This window comes from Felis catus, chromosome A2 (assembly GCF_018350175.1).
Source record: "Felis catus isolate Fca126 chromosome A2, F.catus_Fca126_mat1.0, whole genome shotgun sequence".
NCBI classification, from domain to species: domain Eukaryota; kingdom Metazoa; phylum Chordata; class Mammalia; order Carnivora; family Felidae; genus Felis; species Felis catus.
In genome coordinates, this window is record NC_058369.1 from 79,381,118 (window position 1) to 79,397,917 (window position 16,800).

The 16,800-nt window shown below is 42.1% G+C and overlaps 1 protein-coding gene across 5 annotated transcripts in view; it reads left to right on the forward strand.

The window, feature by feature from the left end:
- PUS7 (pseudouridine synthase 7) overlaps positions 1 to 16,800 on the forward strand; it is a 57,613-nt gene that overhangs the window by 19,931 nt on the left and 20,882 nt on the right. For 4 of the 5 annotated variants that reach the window (XM_045052279.1, XM_023250272.2, XM_023250273.2 and 1 more), the window contains exons 6-8: positions 2,765 to 2,782; positions 4,248 to 4,359; positions 5,903 to 5,980. In XM_045052279.1, the coding sequence (XP_044908214.1) occupies positions 2,765 to 2,782; positions 4,248 to 4,359; positions 5,903 to 5,980 (208 nt within the window). The remainder of the gene's footprint in view (positions 1 to 2,764; positions 2,783 to 4,247; positions 4,360 to 5,902; positions 5,981 to 16,800) is intronic. The other variant, XM_023250271.2, reaches the window with a different exon arrangement.

Genomic DNA, 16,800 nt, shown 5'->3' on the forward strand with positions numbered 1-16,800 from the left:
GGCGCCCCCAGACTGCTTTTTAAAATTTTTTTTTTCAACGTTTATTTATTTTTGGGACAGAGAGAGACAGAGCATGAACGGGGGAGGGGCAGAGAGAGAGGGAGACACAGAATCGGAAACAGGCTCCAGGCTCCGAGCCATCAGCCCAGAGCCTGATGCGGGGCTCGAACTCATGGACCGCGAGATCGTGACCTGGCTGAAGTCGGACGCTTAACCGACTGCGCCACCCAGGCGCCCCCAGACTGCTTTTTAAAATAAGCTATCAGCAGGGGCTCCTGGGTGGCTCAGTTGGTTAAGTGTCTGACTTCAGCTCAGGTCATGATCTTGTGGTTTATGGGTTCGAGCCCCTCTTCTGGCTCTGTGCTGACAACTCAGAGCCTGGAACCTGCTTTGGATTCTGTCTCCCTCCCTCTCTGCCCCTCCTCTGTCGTGCTCTGTCTCTCTCTCAAAAATAAACTTTAAAAACATTTTTTTTTAAATAAAATAAGCTGTAAAGAGAGACACCTGTCTGGCTCAGTCAGGAGTATGCAGCTCCCGATCTTGGGGCTGTGAGTTTGAGCCCCACGTTGAGTGCAGAGATTACATATATATATATACATAATTTTTTAAAAGGCTGTAAGGAAAAGAAGAAAGGAAAGCATCATGGTTGAAAGGGAGGCATTGGTTTGACTTTTTTTTTTTTTTTTTTTTTTTTTTGAGAGAGGGTGCAAGTGAGCGAGGGCAGAGAGAGAGAATCCCATGAAAGGCAGAGAGAGAGAGAGAGAGAGAGAGAGGCGGGACTTGTGCTCACCTGATGCAGGACTTGAACTCATGAACTGTGAGTGAGATCATTACCTGAGCCGAAGTCAGATGCTTACCGACTGAGCCACCCAAGCACCCAGGTTTGACTTTTAAAATGGAAGAGCTGTGGGCATATTGGTATCCTGAAGGGAAAGAGCCAGGGGGGAGTGGGCAGGCAGAAATTATGTTAGGAGAGTAGTAGTGGGTGGAGCAGGGTCCTGAGGGTGCTGGCAAGGTCAGTGAGCAGGGGTGCAGTCGTGGAAATGGCCTCGAATAAGGAGGAAAGAATGTTCTGCAGGCTACCCCATATGGTCATCTTTCTCAAACTACATTTTTTCCGTCCTTATTCATGAGGATCTCAGCTCAGTACATGAATCTTCCTGAATGTGGTTTCTTCTGCTGTTGGTTTCTATTTCTGCTGTACTGATGCTGCTGTATCAGACCATCAGAAGGTTGCTTACAGTGATCTCAGCCTGAGATTTTTTTGCATTCACATTTTAAATCAGAATGTCTTGCAAAAAAAGTCTCAAAGTTATTTTAAATTCTCTTCAATTACAAAGCTACTCATATCCTACTTAGAGTTCTAAGGATTCAGAGTTGAGAAAGTCAAATTGCTCAACATAAGTTGAGACTCGTTGATTTTTCTGTTATTCAAAATATTCCCAGTTAATTAATACATATGCTTGCTATTTTGTATCCTGAGTACACTTAGAAAAAGAACCTTTGTATCTGCTTTAGACAGAGGAGATAATTGCATGCATGCTCAGTGCTTGGTTTTGCTAATAAAAGATGCATGTGTGTGAGCCAAAACTCATACTCAGTTGTCATGGTCTCCCTCAAGGTGTAATAGCGTTTAGCTTTTTCACCTTGTGGCTTCATTTATTTCTCACCATTATAGTTGTTTGTGAATGCTCTGAAGGGGTTATTAAGGGAAAGTATAGCTTGCACTTCATCAGTTTTTATCACAAGTTTTTGCTAACTTTTTATTACGGACATTTTCAGACGGGTGCACAAAGTAGTACTGAACCACTGTACCCCCATCACCCATCTTCAGGACTGACATTCTGTTGTTTTTCTTTGTTCTTCTCCTCCCGCTTATTTTTTCTTGTGGAGTGTTTTAAAGAAAATTCTACATAGCACTTCATTTCACTTATCAGTATTTCAGTATGTATTTAGCAGCTAAGGCCTAAAACCCCATACCAGTATCATATCCAACATAAGGAACAATAATTTCTTAATATCTAATACTCAGGGCACGTTCAGTTTTTCCCTGTCTCAAAAATGTCTTTTACATACAGATTACTTGTCGAATAATGATAGAAACAAGTTCCGAACGTTTCATTCAATAGTTAAGTCTCTTAAGTCATCTCAAATCCCTTTTAATTTATCAGTTCTGGAGAACTGTTTCTGTAATGATTTTTTTCAAGTAAAGTTGTTGTACCTGACTGCAGGAAACTCATAAAACCCAGAAAAACACAAAGCAGTAATTACTTAGGTAATCTTAAAAATAATCTTAGGTAGTACTCTGTGAAAACAAGTCTCTAAATGTGGAAGCATTTTGTATTCAGTCTTTTTTTAAGTTCTTATTTAAATTGCAGTGTGTTGACATAAGAGTGTAATATTAGTTTCAGGTGTATGGTGTATTGTATTCAGTCTTAAACCTTTTGCTACATCCCTCGGGTACAGACAGTGTACCCATGCAACTTTGAGGATGCACTGACATGTCATTGTGAGGAGGTGAGGAGGTTGAGACAGGGAGGCTTGTCCCTGTAGGTGAGTTTTCTCCTCGTTCACCATGTGCCTCTGAGACATTCCATTGTTCGTGTCTGAATGGCTGTTAACCCACCACATGACTAGCAGGTGCCGTAGCAGTCCTCGGTAACCTGTCCATGCGATCATTTGCATGTTCACCTCTTAAGCACTTTAACATTATTCTGAATTAAACATTGCTCTCTTGTGCTCTTTATGCTGTGCATTTGGACAGAGGTCAGAACTGCAGCAGGTAAGAGCGGTTGGTGTTTCATGTAGATAAAATGAAATGCCAATGATTTTTCTCCCAAGTGCTAAGTATAGACAGTTTTATTTCACTGTAGTGAGCTGGAAGGAAAGCCAAAAATAATACTCTTATTCACAATCTTCTGAGGATGAGTTGTGAGGAATTCACACCAAGAGCCAAAGAAATACTTATTTTTTCCAAGACAGAAAAGACTCACGTTCATATTTATCAGAAAGGAAAAGCCAATCGCCTAGCATACGTGCTGTGGCAGTTTTCCGAGATGATTTATTGGTTCATTTGTTCTTTACATTGTAGCATAAATCACTGGCCTATCGAGAATGCTTTTTGCCTTGACAAAGCCAGGTGTCTTAGCAACTTCAGTGCCAGGAGTTTCTTATCTCTGTGAAGAGGAAGGATTCATGAGTTCATGCTAAAGGATTATTTTAGGGACAAAGACAAGGGAACATTTTTAAGAGAAGACGACTCTTAAGGATTGTATGAAGTATTTTTCCACAGTTGTTCTTTCACGGAGCTACAGAAATCAAGTGAATTAGATGTGTTCAAGTAACAGTGGCAGCTGTGTGTTGCTCCAGACCCATGAGTCTTATTGTACAGCGTCTGAAAGTGTGATTGTGGCTTACATATTTTCTCCCAAATATGTTGATTTTTCAAAATCAAAGTTTAAATCCTAATATTTTTTTAAAAATCTGTCTCTACATTACAGTATAGTTAAAATGTTCGTTTAAAAGAATACTTTTAAAAGTTCTCCGAAGTCTGGACAGATTTGCCAGTGTTCAGAAAGTTGAACAATCAAACTAACTGTAGTTCAGAAGTTAACGTTTAACTTGGCTTAATTTTTAGTTTCCTTTTCCCCAAGAATAATGACCCATTTTGTTTTGAATGGCAGCTGCTTGCTCTGTCAGGTAAACATTTGTAAACCAACTAGTATTAACTAAACTTTTGTGACTGAAGTAGCCTTTGGAAAATTCAAACCCGTCACTGTGGCAACTTTCACAAACTTTATCCCCGTCCCTGTGGAGGCATCCATCCGGGGTGTGTGAACACCTGGCTGAGGACACAAAGCAAGGTGTATAGATGCCAACTGGAGTGCTGATTCCCTCTGGACTGTGTGTGTTCTAGAAGGCCAGTACCCACCTAGAAGCCATCGGGGGAACGGTGGACCTCTCTGTTTCTCTGTGTGAGGACCGCTGTTTAGTCTCACTCATTTATCACACAACCTGCATTTCAGCTTTTGATTGTAAATATGGACAATGTTGAGTACCCAATCACAGGAAGTATAATTCCTATAGTCTGCACAACTGTAACCATTTAACCTGTATTTCTTGTCAGACTAGATCTGATTTCTCACTCAGAGGTTCTTTGGTAAAAAATGAGCTTGTAGGTTTCATAAGAAAAAACTTAGATCGCTTTTATTATGGTATATATAACATTTAATTTTTTTGTTTTTAAGATCCAAGAAAACATTCTTGGCCAAAATCTAGGGGAAGTTACTGCCACTTTGTACTCTACAAGGAAAACAAAGACACCATGGATGCTATTAACGTACTGTCTAAATATTTACGGTTAGTATCTTGTTCTTGTGCCCATACAAAATCCTCTTTGCACGCTAATGAAAAAGGAGTGGGAAAACAGGCAAATGGATAGCAAATGTGTCTCCCAATTATAGTTTCCTTAGATAGTAGGTGAATTCTTCTAACCTCCTTGCTTATTGCCAATGATCCGAGGTGGAAATTCTTTAAGTGGGTAGTTCACGTAGAGCCGAGAGTTACCAGTCTGTCCTGTTGAAAGTAAAAATTAACCTGCTCCCCCGGAAGCCCATGCTTCAATGTGTTTGCTGGGATTTGCTTTACTAGACTGTAAACTCTTAATTCTTGGAGATTGACTAGATTGAAAACCTGAGACCAGTCAGATTTTCTCATAGGAGTGCAAATATAGCAGAGATGGAGTCTCTGAGGATGGGCCCGGTGCCGAAGAATTTTTCTTCCATCATGGATACAGACACCGCAGCAAATCTGTGTGCAATGGAAATTTACTTTCTGATATATAGTAAACCCAGTTTAAACATGGTACACAGTGTGATAGTTTGCTGTGGCTGCCATAACAAAATATCACAGACTGGTGGCTTAAGTAACAAACAAATTTCCTCACAGCTCTGGAGACTAGAAGTCCCAAGACTTGTTTTTTTTCTGAGGCCTCTTCTTGGCCTACAGATGGCCACCGGCTCTCCGTGTCCTGCCATGGTCTTCCCTCTGTGTGCATGTGTCCCTGGCGTCTGTGTGGTCAAATTTTCCCTTCTTTTTAGAACACCAGTCAGCTCGGAAGGCCCACCCTAAACTGGCCTTATTTTAACTTAACCCCCTCTTGAAAGGCCCTATCTCCAAATACAGTTACTGTTCTAAGGTAGTGGGGGTCAGGGCTTCCACATATGGATTTGGGGGAAAAGATCATTCAGCCTGTAGGATGCAGTACTCTGTAAGTAACATTTTATTTTACTCCAGTTGTTAGCTGTCTGGGAGAGAGTCAGTGGTACCTGTCTGTACCTGAGCCTGGGAGAATAGACCACTGGGGAGGGAGTTCCTCTGAGATCTGCAGTTGGGGAGTGCACAGAGTTCAAGAAATTTTTCCTGTGGTTTTCCTTCTCATGTGGAATGGTTTCTGTAGAATACTTCTTAGTTAACGTAGTTACTTACACTTTTACATCAAAACTATTCCTATCCCTATTTTAGCATTTGGCTTTCTTAATGCAAAGAAATAGCATGTGTTTTTGGAAACTTCACATTATTATTAACTTTTTAAAAACTGAAGATGTAAAATTTTCAGAGTGGTATGTTGTCAGAAATGAGTTTCTCTTTACCTTCACAGGTGTGTAATCTAATGAACAGCCCACAATCAGTAGGAAATGCATTGTTTCCTTTGTGGTTACTGGCTAGCCAGTCTTTGAATGACATGCTACTCACTCACCACAAATGTTCTAAGTCGGGCCCTGCTAAGAAAGGAGTTATTTGGGCGGCGTTTACTTTCTTATATTTATTTTGAATCTTAAATTACGAGAAATACAGTTTCCTAATGGTGTGCAAGTTCATACGTTTGTTTTTGTTTTACCAGAGTCAAACCAAACATATTCTCCTACATGGGAACCAAAGATAAACGGGCCATAACCGTTCAAGAGATTGCTGTTCTCAAGTAAGTATAGAGTACATACTGGGACTCGTTCTGCAGAAACCCTAGCACCACCTTCCAGAGTCCTCCGCTCCCCCTTGAAACAGTTGCTTCTGCCTATTCAAAAACACATTTTTCTTTTTTTTCTTCTTATCTGTATTTTGTAACATTTTTACAGCAAACAGGTATTATTTGTGTGGTTTTTAAAGGATTTTTGTGGTAGAGCCAGGAGAATAAGTGCTTCTTTCTCTCCTTCCTTTCTGTTGTTCATTCATTATTAATACGAGTTATTTAAAATTTAATTACAAAACAGTGAATGAGCTCTTTTGTTACACACCAGGGATATACAGATGAAAAGATGGTCTCTGCATTAGAAGCAATTATAATTTAATGGAGCAGGCAGACAAGTAAATCAGAACTTATCACACAGTGCAATAAAGGCTAAAATGGGTTGTTGGGACAGACCTGACAACAAAGCGTGGGGCTTGTTTTGGGGGGCAGGCCAGGGAGGCTTGCACAGAAATTGGGATGTGTGAGTTTTCATGTAATCAGGGCTTCTTGGCCTGTGCCATAACCTTTTGAAGTGGGTAATTCTTTGCTGGGGGCTGTCCTGTGCACGTTTAGCAGTGGCCCTTGTCAACTACCCACTAGATGCCAGCAGCATTCTCCCCCAACCCATTCCCCTGCCCCCCAGCTGTGACAACCAAAAATGTCTCCAGATTTTGCCAAATGTTCCCTAAAGGGCAAAATCGCCTTGGTTGAGAACCACTGGTCCAGATTCTAGAAGGACAAGTTGGAGTTTCCTGGGGCCGTGAGGGTCTGGGGTTGCTGGTTTGAATCAAGAAAACAGCTTGTGAAAAGACGCTGGAAACGAGTTGGGGAGCGCAGCACATGGGGTACTTGGCAGGCACTTGAGTCTTGGGGAGCTAGCAAAAATAAGGCTCAAGGGAACGGCAGGATCCAGATCCTGAGGGGCCATAGGCCTCGGTGAGGATCTTGGACTTGACCGTGATATAATAAATAGAGGGATCATGTGTAGGGGCAGGAGTAGGGGTTGTGACTGGAGCAGATGGGTAACCCTGGAGATCAGGGCCATTGCAATGTCCTGGGGGTGGGAGAACGGAGCTCTGAACCCAGCCAGCTTAGTGAAAGGAAGGGGAAAAGATGTATTTGTAGCTCTGTGACGTCAGACAAATTTAGGCTTTCGTCTATGCCCCCTCCTCCCCCCAAGGTAAGGAGTGGTGGGAGGGAGAAATAAAGGGACAGGAGGAAACTTCTGTGTATGTTCATTATCTTGAATGTGGCGATGGTTTCCTGGGCCTATTCACACGATAAAACGTGTACGTTTTGAATATGTACAGCTTACCACAGGTTAATTATGCTGTAATGAAAAGTGAAGTTGTTTATACTTGCTGTTCTCGCTTAAAGTAAATACATATATTTATTTGTAATTCCCATATCTTTTCATAGAGTTGAGGTGGCATCTCCTCTGCCCCACAATCCCCTGTAGTCCGCTGCTTTCCCACTGTTTGGATTCACTTGCAGTGGTGTTGGGGTTAAGCGTCCGGTTGCACCCTGCTGCATTTTCCAGTCCTTTTCCTCCTTGACCTTGGGATGGAGGCAGGATGTAGTAGTGAAAGCAGAGTAAGAACGTCTGCTCTCCGTGACTTTACTGTGTGTGCAAATGCTGATGTGTTTGAAAGAGAGCGGCACAAGATACCTGAAGAAGTTCTACTTGGTGGCCTATTCCTTTTCTTCCCATGACACATTGAATGTGGATTCCTCCGCTGAGAGTGGAGGGGGCAGGAGTGGGGAGGGGAACTTGAAAAGAGTGTGAGGATTTGAAATCGCCTCCAGGGGGAGTGGGCCGGTGGGGGCTAATCAGAAATGGGGAACAGCAGTGATTTGAGGGCTCAGGTTTTCCATCCTCCATGGATGTGGGACACAGAAGGTTCTTGCCTTCCCTTTGGGAGCTAAAATATCATTGTAGACAATTCCTGTGTTTTCTGGCTGGCTCTGTGAATTTTTTTCACATAAATTAAAAAATAAGTATAAAAAAAAAATAAATTCATCGCCTGGCTGGCAGTCAGTGGAGCATGCAACTCTTGATCTCAGGGTTGTGAGTTCAAGCCCCATGTTGGGTGTGGAGGGGACTTAAAAACAAAATCTTTTAAAAAATAAGTAAGTTAGTTTTGTTTTCATCACAGAGAGAACGAGGTAGAAAGTGAAAGTTAAGCCATAATTGTCCTTCCTCCTAGTTGCCTTGTGCACAGCTCGGTGTGTTTTTTGTGAGCGACTCTTTTCCTTTGAACCAAAATATTTATATAGAATGTGTTCTCGTGAACAGTAAATGGTGTACCTCTTTCCCTTTTAGTACATAGCAAAAGATATTTAGATATATGGCGAATCCTAATTTATGAACTGTTACTCTATTTGGGGATGTTGACATTGTTTCCCATTTCTTGCTATTATAAGCAATTCCATGACAGACATATCGGTAGCTAAATCTTGGGCACATCTGTGAAAACTCCATTAAGATAAACTTAGCAGTGGAATTCTGACTTAAAGAGAATGTGAAACTCAGGTTTTGGGTTTTTGATACCAAGGCCTAATTACCCTATGGAAAGGCAGTACCCACTTACCACCTCTATTCTGCTTCCCCAGAATCCTCCCTAACACAACTTGTGATTAAAAAAAAAAAAAAAAATCAGGGATGTCTGGGTGGCTCAGTCGGTTAAGCGTCTGACTTCAGGTCAGGTCATGATCTCACGGTTTGTGGGTTCGAGCCCCACATCAGGCTCTATGCTGACAGCCCAGAGCCTGGAACTTGCTTCAGATTCTGTGTCTCCCTCTCTCTCAGCCCCTTCCCTGCTCACACTCTGTCGCTCAACAGTAAATAAATGTTAAAATTGTTTTTTAATAAAATAAATCATTTGCTAATTTGAGGGTCAGAACATGGCATCTCCTTCTTTTAGATTGCATTACATGATGTGAAATCTTTGAATATTTGGAATGAAGATATTTATCTCTCTTCTTGGTCAGCCACCAGGTGTCCTACTTGATCACACTGCGCTCTGTCTCCATAGCCCTTTGCTGCTTTTATCATCTTCCTGTTGACTTAGTAAGAAACCATATTAGACACCTCAGCGTTGGCCTTTGGAAAGCACATAGCACTTATCTCGCGGATGCAGGCTACACCCTTCGTTTGCTTAATGGATACCCGGGGCCAGGCAGGCGGCCTTTCCCGTGAGAACTGGTAGACAGGATAAACCCTCTCTGCCACACAGGCGTTTTAATTATTGCTGAATCGCTCAATCCTAGGGGTAAGCAGCATTGCTTTTCAGCTTCATGTAACTCTCCAGCCACCTCGTCATTTTCACAGGATCTCAGGCAGGAACAGCCTCATTCAGAATGATTTGTTTCTTTTCTTGCCTCTTCCTGCCAGTCTCCTTTTTGAACCTGGGCCAGTTTCAGTGCCTTTGTTAATAAGGGCTGATATGCAACCTGTTGCTTACGTTGGCTCCTTATGTTTGAGAGTGAGATTTTTAGTATTCCCAAGTTATTCACAGAATTCACTATGAATTTACAAACCAGAGAGCTCCATCTGAGATTGTCAAAATTACAACTGTGAACAGTATCATGAAGATACTGTCTATACCACTTTATCTCTTATCAGGGAATACCCATCCTTCAGAACGAGTATAGCTCCTGCTTTCTCCTGTGCCAGTGGGATTCAGAAATACGTGTCTGTTGTATGTTCAAGAATAGACAATAGAGGGGCGCCTGGGTGGCTCAGTTGGTTAAATGTCTGACTTCAGCTCAGGTCATGATCTCATGGTTCGTGTGTTCGAGCCCTGCATCAGGCTCTGTGTTGACAGCTCAGAGCCTGGAGCCTGCTTCGGATTCTGTCTCTCTCTCTCTCTCTCTCTCTCTCTCTCAAAAAGAAATAAAGAATTAAAAAACTTTAAAATAAAGGGATTGGCAACAGAATGTGATGCATCCATAAGAAGGAATGGAGTACTGATGCATACTACAGCATGGGTGAATCTTTAAAATGTGATGCTGAGTAAAAGAAGTCAGGCACCAAAGGCCACATATGATCTGATTACATTTATATGCAATGTCCACAGCAGGGAAAAGTGTAGAGACAGAGAGTAGGTGAGTGCTTGCCAGGGGCTGCAGCCAGCGGGAAAGGGGTAAGTAGGTGTAGGGTTTTTTGGGATCATGGAAACGTTCTGGGATTAGATAGCCGTAACTGTTGCACAACATTGTGAATATACTAAAAGCACTGAACTTTGTAACAGTTAAAATTACCAATCTTAGGTTATGTTAATTCTATCTCAGCTTTAAAAAGAAGGAAAACAACAGAGCTGTCAGGCACCTCCATGGCTCTCTCAGAGTACCCTCCAGGATCTCCCCAGAGCTGCCAAAACTTATTTTGTTTCTGTGTAGTTGTTACTGACCAAAGAGGAGTTCTGTCCTCGTCTTCCTCCCTCTGTGCATCATAATCCCTCTGCCTCCTGAATTCTTTGGGATATAGTTCCTGGATGAATTTATGCCTTGTTGGTTCCGCCAGTGTCCCCCTCTGTATGCAGTCAATGCCTGGTGCCCCTTTGCTAATGGAGCTGCTCTGAGCAGCTGGTCCAAGGCTGGACCTGACCTGCTCTGTGCTATGTGGTTCTCAGGTTGGACAAGGGGTTGGTGGTGGGGAGGGGATGGAGTACGAGCTCTGCCCGTTTCCCAACTTCTGGTTAGCTTCCTACATTTTGTGTTAATTAATGGGGCAATGACAGATTTTTTTTCTCAAATTTGGTCAGCCTGCTTCTGCACATATTGAACTAGGAAACAAATAAGCTGATTGATATGCATCAAAGAATTGATTGTCTTCAGAAAGTATAGGGAAATTTTCAGCAAAGAAAAAGAGAATTCTGTGAGATGAAATGGCAAGCTGGTATTATATAGGTGCATTTTAAGCAATTTATTTAACTCAGTAGCAGCATATTTTTAACTAAGGAGTAAGATAAAACCCAATAATTTTTCATGTAACACTGGGACTTCAGACACTGCAGGGCACGGTTCACCCCTTTGTGGGGCTGTGTCCACGATCTGCTACTTTGGGTGTATAGACCAGGCACTTTGGGGCAGAGCTCAGCCTTTTATACAGGCCTGAGGCCCAGAATCCACTTTCAGACACACACACCCACACTTACAACTCTTGTATTTCAGGCCACAGCTGGACCATGTCTCCCGCTAGCAGGAATGAGCTCAGGGACCAGTGCTGAAAACCAGTCTAGAGCGTAAAGTATATTATTCAACAAAGTGAAGCACAAACGCTCTTCATTGTAGTAGTTCTCAGAGTAGCTCTCTTTTCAGAGCAAATCTGAATTTAGAAAAACTTAAAACTGTTTTCTTATGTGCAATGATATACTATGCAGCATTATTTATAATTTTGAGAACTTGTGAACAACCCAAATGGCACAAATTGGGGAATCTTAAGTAAAAAAGTAAATTTCAATTGACGAATTATTTTCAAGCATATTGGATTATTCCTAATTTTATTTTATTTATTTTAATTTTCTTTTTTAATGTTTATTTTTGAGAGACAGAGACAGCACAAGCAGGAGAGGTGCAGAGAGAGACGGAGATACAGAATCCAAAGCAGGCTCCAAGCTGTCAGCACAGGGCTTGACGTGGGGCTCGAACTTGTGAACCAAGAGATTGTGACCTGAGCCCGTGTTGTACAATTAACCGACTAAAACACCTAGGCACGCCATATTATTTCTAATTTTAAAAAACCTCTTTACCAAAGTAGAGATGAATGTTGTCATAACAATATAAAAATATTTTAACATGACAAAATTTGAAAATCTCAAATGAGGGGCTCCTGGGTGGCTCAGTTGGTTGGCTGTCCAACTTTAACTCAGGTCATGATCTCACAGTTCATGGGTTTGAGCCCCGCATTGGGCTCTGTGCTGATGGCTCAGAACCTGGAGCCTGCTTCAGATTCTGCATGTGTGTGTTTCTCTCTCTCTGCCCTACTCCCACTCGTGCTCTGTCTCTCAAAAATGAATAAACATTAAAAATCAATTTCAAATGAAAAACCATTGTCTTATTTTTTTAAAAGTTTATTTTCTGTTTGAGAGAGCGCGGGAGGGGCAAAGAGAATCCCACACAGGTTCCACACTGTCAGCACAGAGCCTGACTCAGGGCTCAATCCCACAAATGGTAAGGTCATGACCTGAGCCAGGATCATGAGTCAGATCCCTGGGGCACCTTGGTGGCTCAGTTGGTTGAGTGTCCGACTTCAACTCAGGTCATGATCTCACAGTTCTTGAGTTTGAGCCCCACATCAGGCTGTGTGCTGAGAGGTCAGAGCCTGGAGCCTGTTCTAGATTCTGTATCTCCCTCTCTCTCTGCCCCTCCCCTGCTCCCGTTCTTTCTCTTTCTCTCGAAAATAAACATTTAAAAAATTTATTTTTATTATTTAAAAAAAAGTGTGTTGATGTTTGTTTATTTTTGAGAGGGAGAAAGACAGTGCAAGCAGGGGAGGGGCAGAGAAAGAAGGAGACACAGAATCTGAAGCAGGCTCCAGGCTCTGAGCTGTCAGCACAGAGCCCAATGCGGAGCCCGAACCCGTGAATTGTGAGATCATTAACTGAGCCAAAGTTGGACGCTTATCTGACTGAGCCACACAGGTGCCCCCACAATGTACCTTTTTAAAAGGACATAAATCAAAAAGGCACATGTGATGCTGTTATTTTAAAATGTGGAGTCCAAGCCACTGAGCTGAAGCTGACCTGGTTGCCTCTGTATGTGAAAAACACTTGCCCTTTTCTTCCCTTGACCTCCTTGTTGCTTAGCACGACAAGCTGCATAGTGTAAAGCAGGTGGCGAGAATAGGAAAACCTTCTGAGTGAGCATCACCTATCCTGTTCCTTCCTAAACCATCCACTTTTTGCATCAGAGGTGGGCTGGGGAGCGAAAAACGGAAGCTCCCCCTCAGCCCCTGGAACAACAGTGCCCAGAGTTCTGTTTTTCTCCACAACCAGTGGAAACTTGTAAAAACCCAGTAGTGAAAATTAGTGGGTTAGTGAACCCATGGAGGCCGACTCTGCTCTAAATGAGCCATGATAAAAAGTAATCACTACTCTAAGCCAAAACAAAACAGAAGTGCCCTTCTTACTAGGAAAACAACTGTAAACGTACTCTACTTAACGTACTTTAATAATAATCTCCAACTAGGAATGCTCTTTCTAAGGATGACTTAAATCCCAGACCTACTAAAACAATATTCATGAACATAACTACAGTTTTACTATATAGTCCTTATTTATGGAAGAATGCCAGCTAAAGCAGGAGTGGTAGTACAGAAAAACACTCACATCAATCCAGTAGTATTTGCTTCAGGCAATACGAATTCTCAGATACCTGAACAAGCCGATGCAAGACTGTGGGAGAGCAGGGTAGTTGCCCAGTTTTTAAAATACCACCCTTCAGTTTACTAATTACAAAGAAAGGAAGGGGCGCCTGGGGTGGTTCAGTCGGTTAAGCATCTCTGTTCAGGTCAGGATCTCACAGTTCCTGAGTTGGATCCCCACATCGGGCTCTCTGCTCTCAGTGTAGAGCCTGCTTTAATCCTCTGTTCCCCTCTCTCTGCCTCTCTCCTGCTGATGTTCTCTTTCTTTCTCTCTCTCTCAAAACTAATAAACATTTTTAAGTGGATGGATGGATGGATGGATGGATGGTAGGGGAAAAGAGAGAAAGGTCCCATTACAGTAGAAAAACCTAGCAAGTACCATCATAACCCAGTGATTAAGTTTATACCATCAGTGATGGACAGACTGAACATTAATGCCTTTTGCTGTGATACACCAAAAAAGCCACAGTATCACCTAAGTAATATGTGTACCTAAGTCTAATCACGAGGCGTCAATCAGACAAATCCAAGTGTAAAGGCATGGTGTAAAACAGCTGGCCTGGATTCTGCTAAAAGCCCGATACCAACGTAATGCAAAAGGCTGGGCAGATCCAGATACCTTAATGATGAATAACTAGATGTCCCAATGGGAGTACGTGGTCCTCGGTTAGATCTTGAATTTAAGGAGCTTAAAAAAAAATTGAAATTGTGTTACTGGGTAATTGAGTGAGTTTGGATATGGACTGCTTATTGGTAGTGTGGAATTTCATGTTAGGCTTCCTGAGCGTGACCCGCTTGGTTAGGCAGGCAACTGGCTGTTCTAGGAGACACACACACACAGCTCTCTAGGAGTAAGGTGTGATGTCTGCAACTAACTCACATGGGTCAGTCAAGTATTTACTGTGTGGGTGTTTATAGATCTAGAAAGAGATGTAAAGTAAATCTTGGGAAAAGTTAACATTTGGTCAATCTCTCTGCAAAGTATAAGGTTCAATACATTGTTGCCACTTTCTGTCATTTGAATTTTTATAATTTAACAGTCAGGAAATTTTCTGAAGTATAAACTACTCTAAACTCACAAAATGGGAGATATTATTTGCAAAACGTGTGGTAAAGAGATTACCTTACTATATAAAAACAGCAAGAAAAATAATATCAAAAATAGGTTTAAAAAAGGTGGAAGCGGAGGGGGGGGGTGGCAGCAGCAGCTGGATGACTTACTTGGTTGAACGTCCTAGCTCTTGATTTCGGCTCAGGTCACGGTCTCGTGGTTCATGAGATCAAGCCCGGCATCAGGCTCTGCGCTAACAGCGCGGACCCTGCTTGAGATTCTGTATCTTTCCTCTCTGCCCACCCCTTGTTCGTGTACACGCTTGAGCTCTTGCTCTCTCTAAATAAGTAAACACATCTTAGAAATAGGTTAAAAAAATAGGTAACAGAACAAACAGGCAGTTCGCAGTCAACATATGTAGAAATGTTTAAATGTTCCTCGCAGTAGGAAGTATGTAGGTAAAAACCAAGATAAAATACCATTCTTAACAGACTGGCAGAGCTCAAAAAGGTTTATAATATGCTATGGGAGGAGACACAGGGATGAGGCAGCAGGCACTTACATATTAATAGTGTGAACATAAATTGATAAAACTTTTTTTTTTAATTAAAAAAAATTTTTTTTAACGTTTATTTATTTTTGAGACAGAGAGAGACAGAGCATGAATGGGGGAGGGTCATAGAGAGAGAGGGAGACACAGAATCCGAAACAGGCTCCAGGCTCTGAGCTGTCAGCACAGAGCCCGACGCGGGGCTCGAACTCACGGACCGCGAGATCATGACCTGAGCTGAAGTCGGACACTTAACCGACTGAGCCACCCAGGTGCCCCGATAAAACATTTTTGGAGGGCAATAGGGATTAAAATTTTAAATCCACATCTAGGGATTTATTCCAGTCATGTACCTATATAGATGCACAAAGAAGTATGTGTAAGGTTATTTGCTATAGAATTGTGTGTGATAGCAAAAGATAGGTAGCAATTTAAATGCCCTTCAAAGGAGACTGGTCACGTAAAGGATTGAATATCCATGTAGGACAGCAGCCATCCTTGTGCCGCTGGCCAAAGAACGAGGCAGCTTCAGAAGTACTGCGTGAATAAAGTAAACCTCGGATTTTCATTGTTTTTTTTTGAAGTTTATTTTGAGAGAGAAAGTGCAGGGGGGGGGGAGGGGCAGAGAAAAGGAGAGAGCATTCCAAGCAGGCTATCAGTGCAGATTCCAACACAGGGCTCAGACCCACAAGCTACGAGATCATGACCTGAGCCAAAGTCAGACGATTAACCGACTGAGCCATCCAGGCGCCCCATCAGATACTCATTTTTAAGTGAAAAAAGCAAGATGCTGAACAATTTACAATGTAATGAAATTTGTTTTCTAAAAGGGAGGATCTGGGGCGCCTGGGTGGCGCAGTCGGTTAAGCGTCCGACTTCAGCCAGGTCACGATCTCGCGGTCCGTGAGTTCGAGCCCCACGTCAGGCTCTGGGCTGATGGCTCGGAGCCTGGAGCCTGTTTCCGATTCTGTGTCCCCTTCTCTCTCTGCCCCTCCCCCGTTCATGCTCTGTCTCTCTCTGTCCCAAAAATAAATAAAAAAACGTTAAATAAAAGGGAGGATCTGGGTATTAGTTACATGGTTGTGTTTACTTTGTGAAAATTCATCAAGCAGAATACTTATGAGTTGTGTATTTTTCCATATATATGACATTTATGTTAAAAGCTTCCCAAAAAATACTTAAAAGAGAGGAGACAATAGGTACTTACATGCTTCTATATACAGAAAGTGTTTCTGGAAGGAAACATGAGAAGCTATTAACATTGGCTACTGGTGGGGAGAGTTGTTAAGGGCTGGAGAAAGGACAAAAGTTTTTCAGTCTTCTGTTTTTCTGCGTGTATTACTACTTAGGGATTTTTCATGAACACTTTCTAATACCTTTTAAACGATAGCAAGGTACACATTCGTGGTAAGATTCCATCTCTGTCTGTCTGTCTATCTATCTGTCTATATCTATCATGTGTTTAAGAAGAAAAGACTGGAGGGGTACCTGGGTTGTTCAGTTGGTTAAGTGTCTGACTCTTGATTTCAGCTCAGGTCATGATCTCATGGTTTGTGGGTTTGAGCCCCACATCAGGCTCAGCACTTACAGTGAAAAAGCATGCTTCAGATTCTCTCTCTCTCTCTCTCTCTCTCTCTCTCTCTCTGCCCCTCCCCTGCTCTCTCCCTCTCTCTCTCAAAATAAACTTTAAAAAAAAGAGAAAGAAAAAAATGAAAAAAAAAAAGAATGGGAGGAATTACAAAGTTAGATATTAACATTTTTTTCAGGTAATGAAACTATAAATTGCCTTTCTTTGTACTTTTCCAAGTTTCCTGTAGCAAGATTAC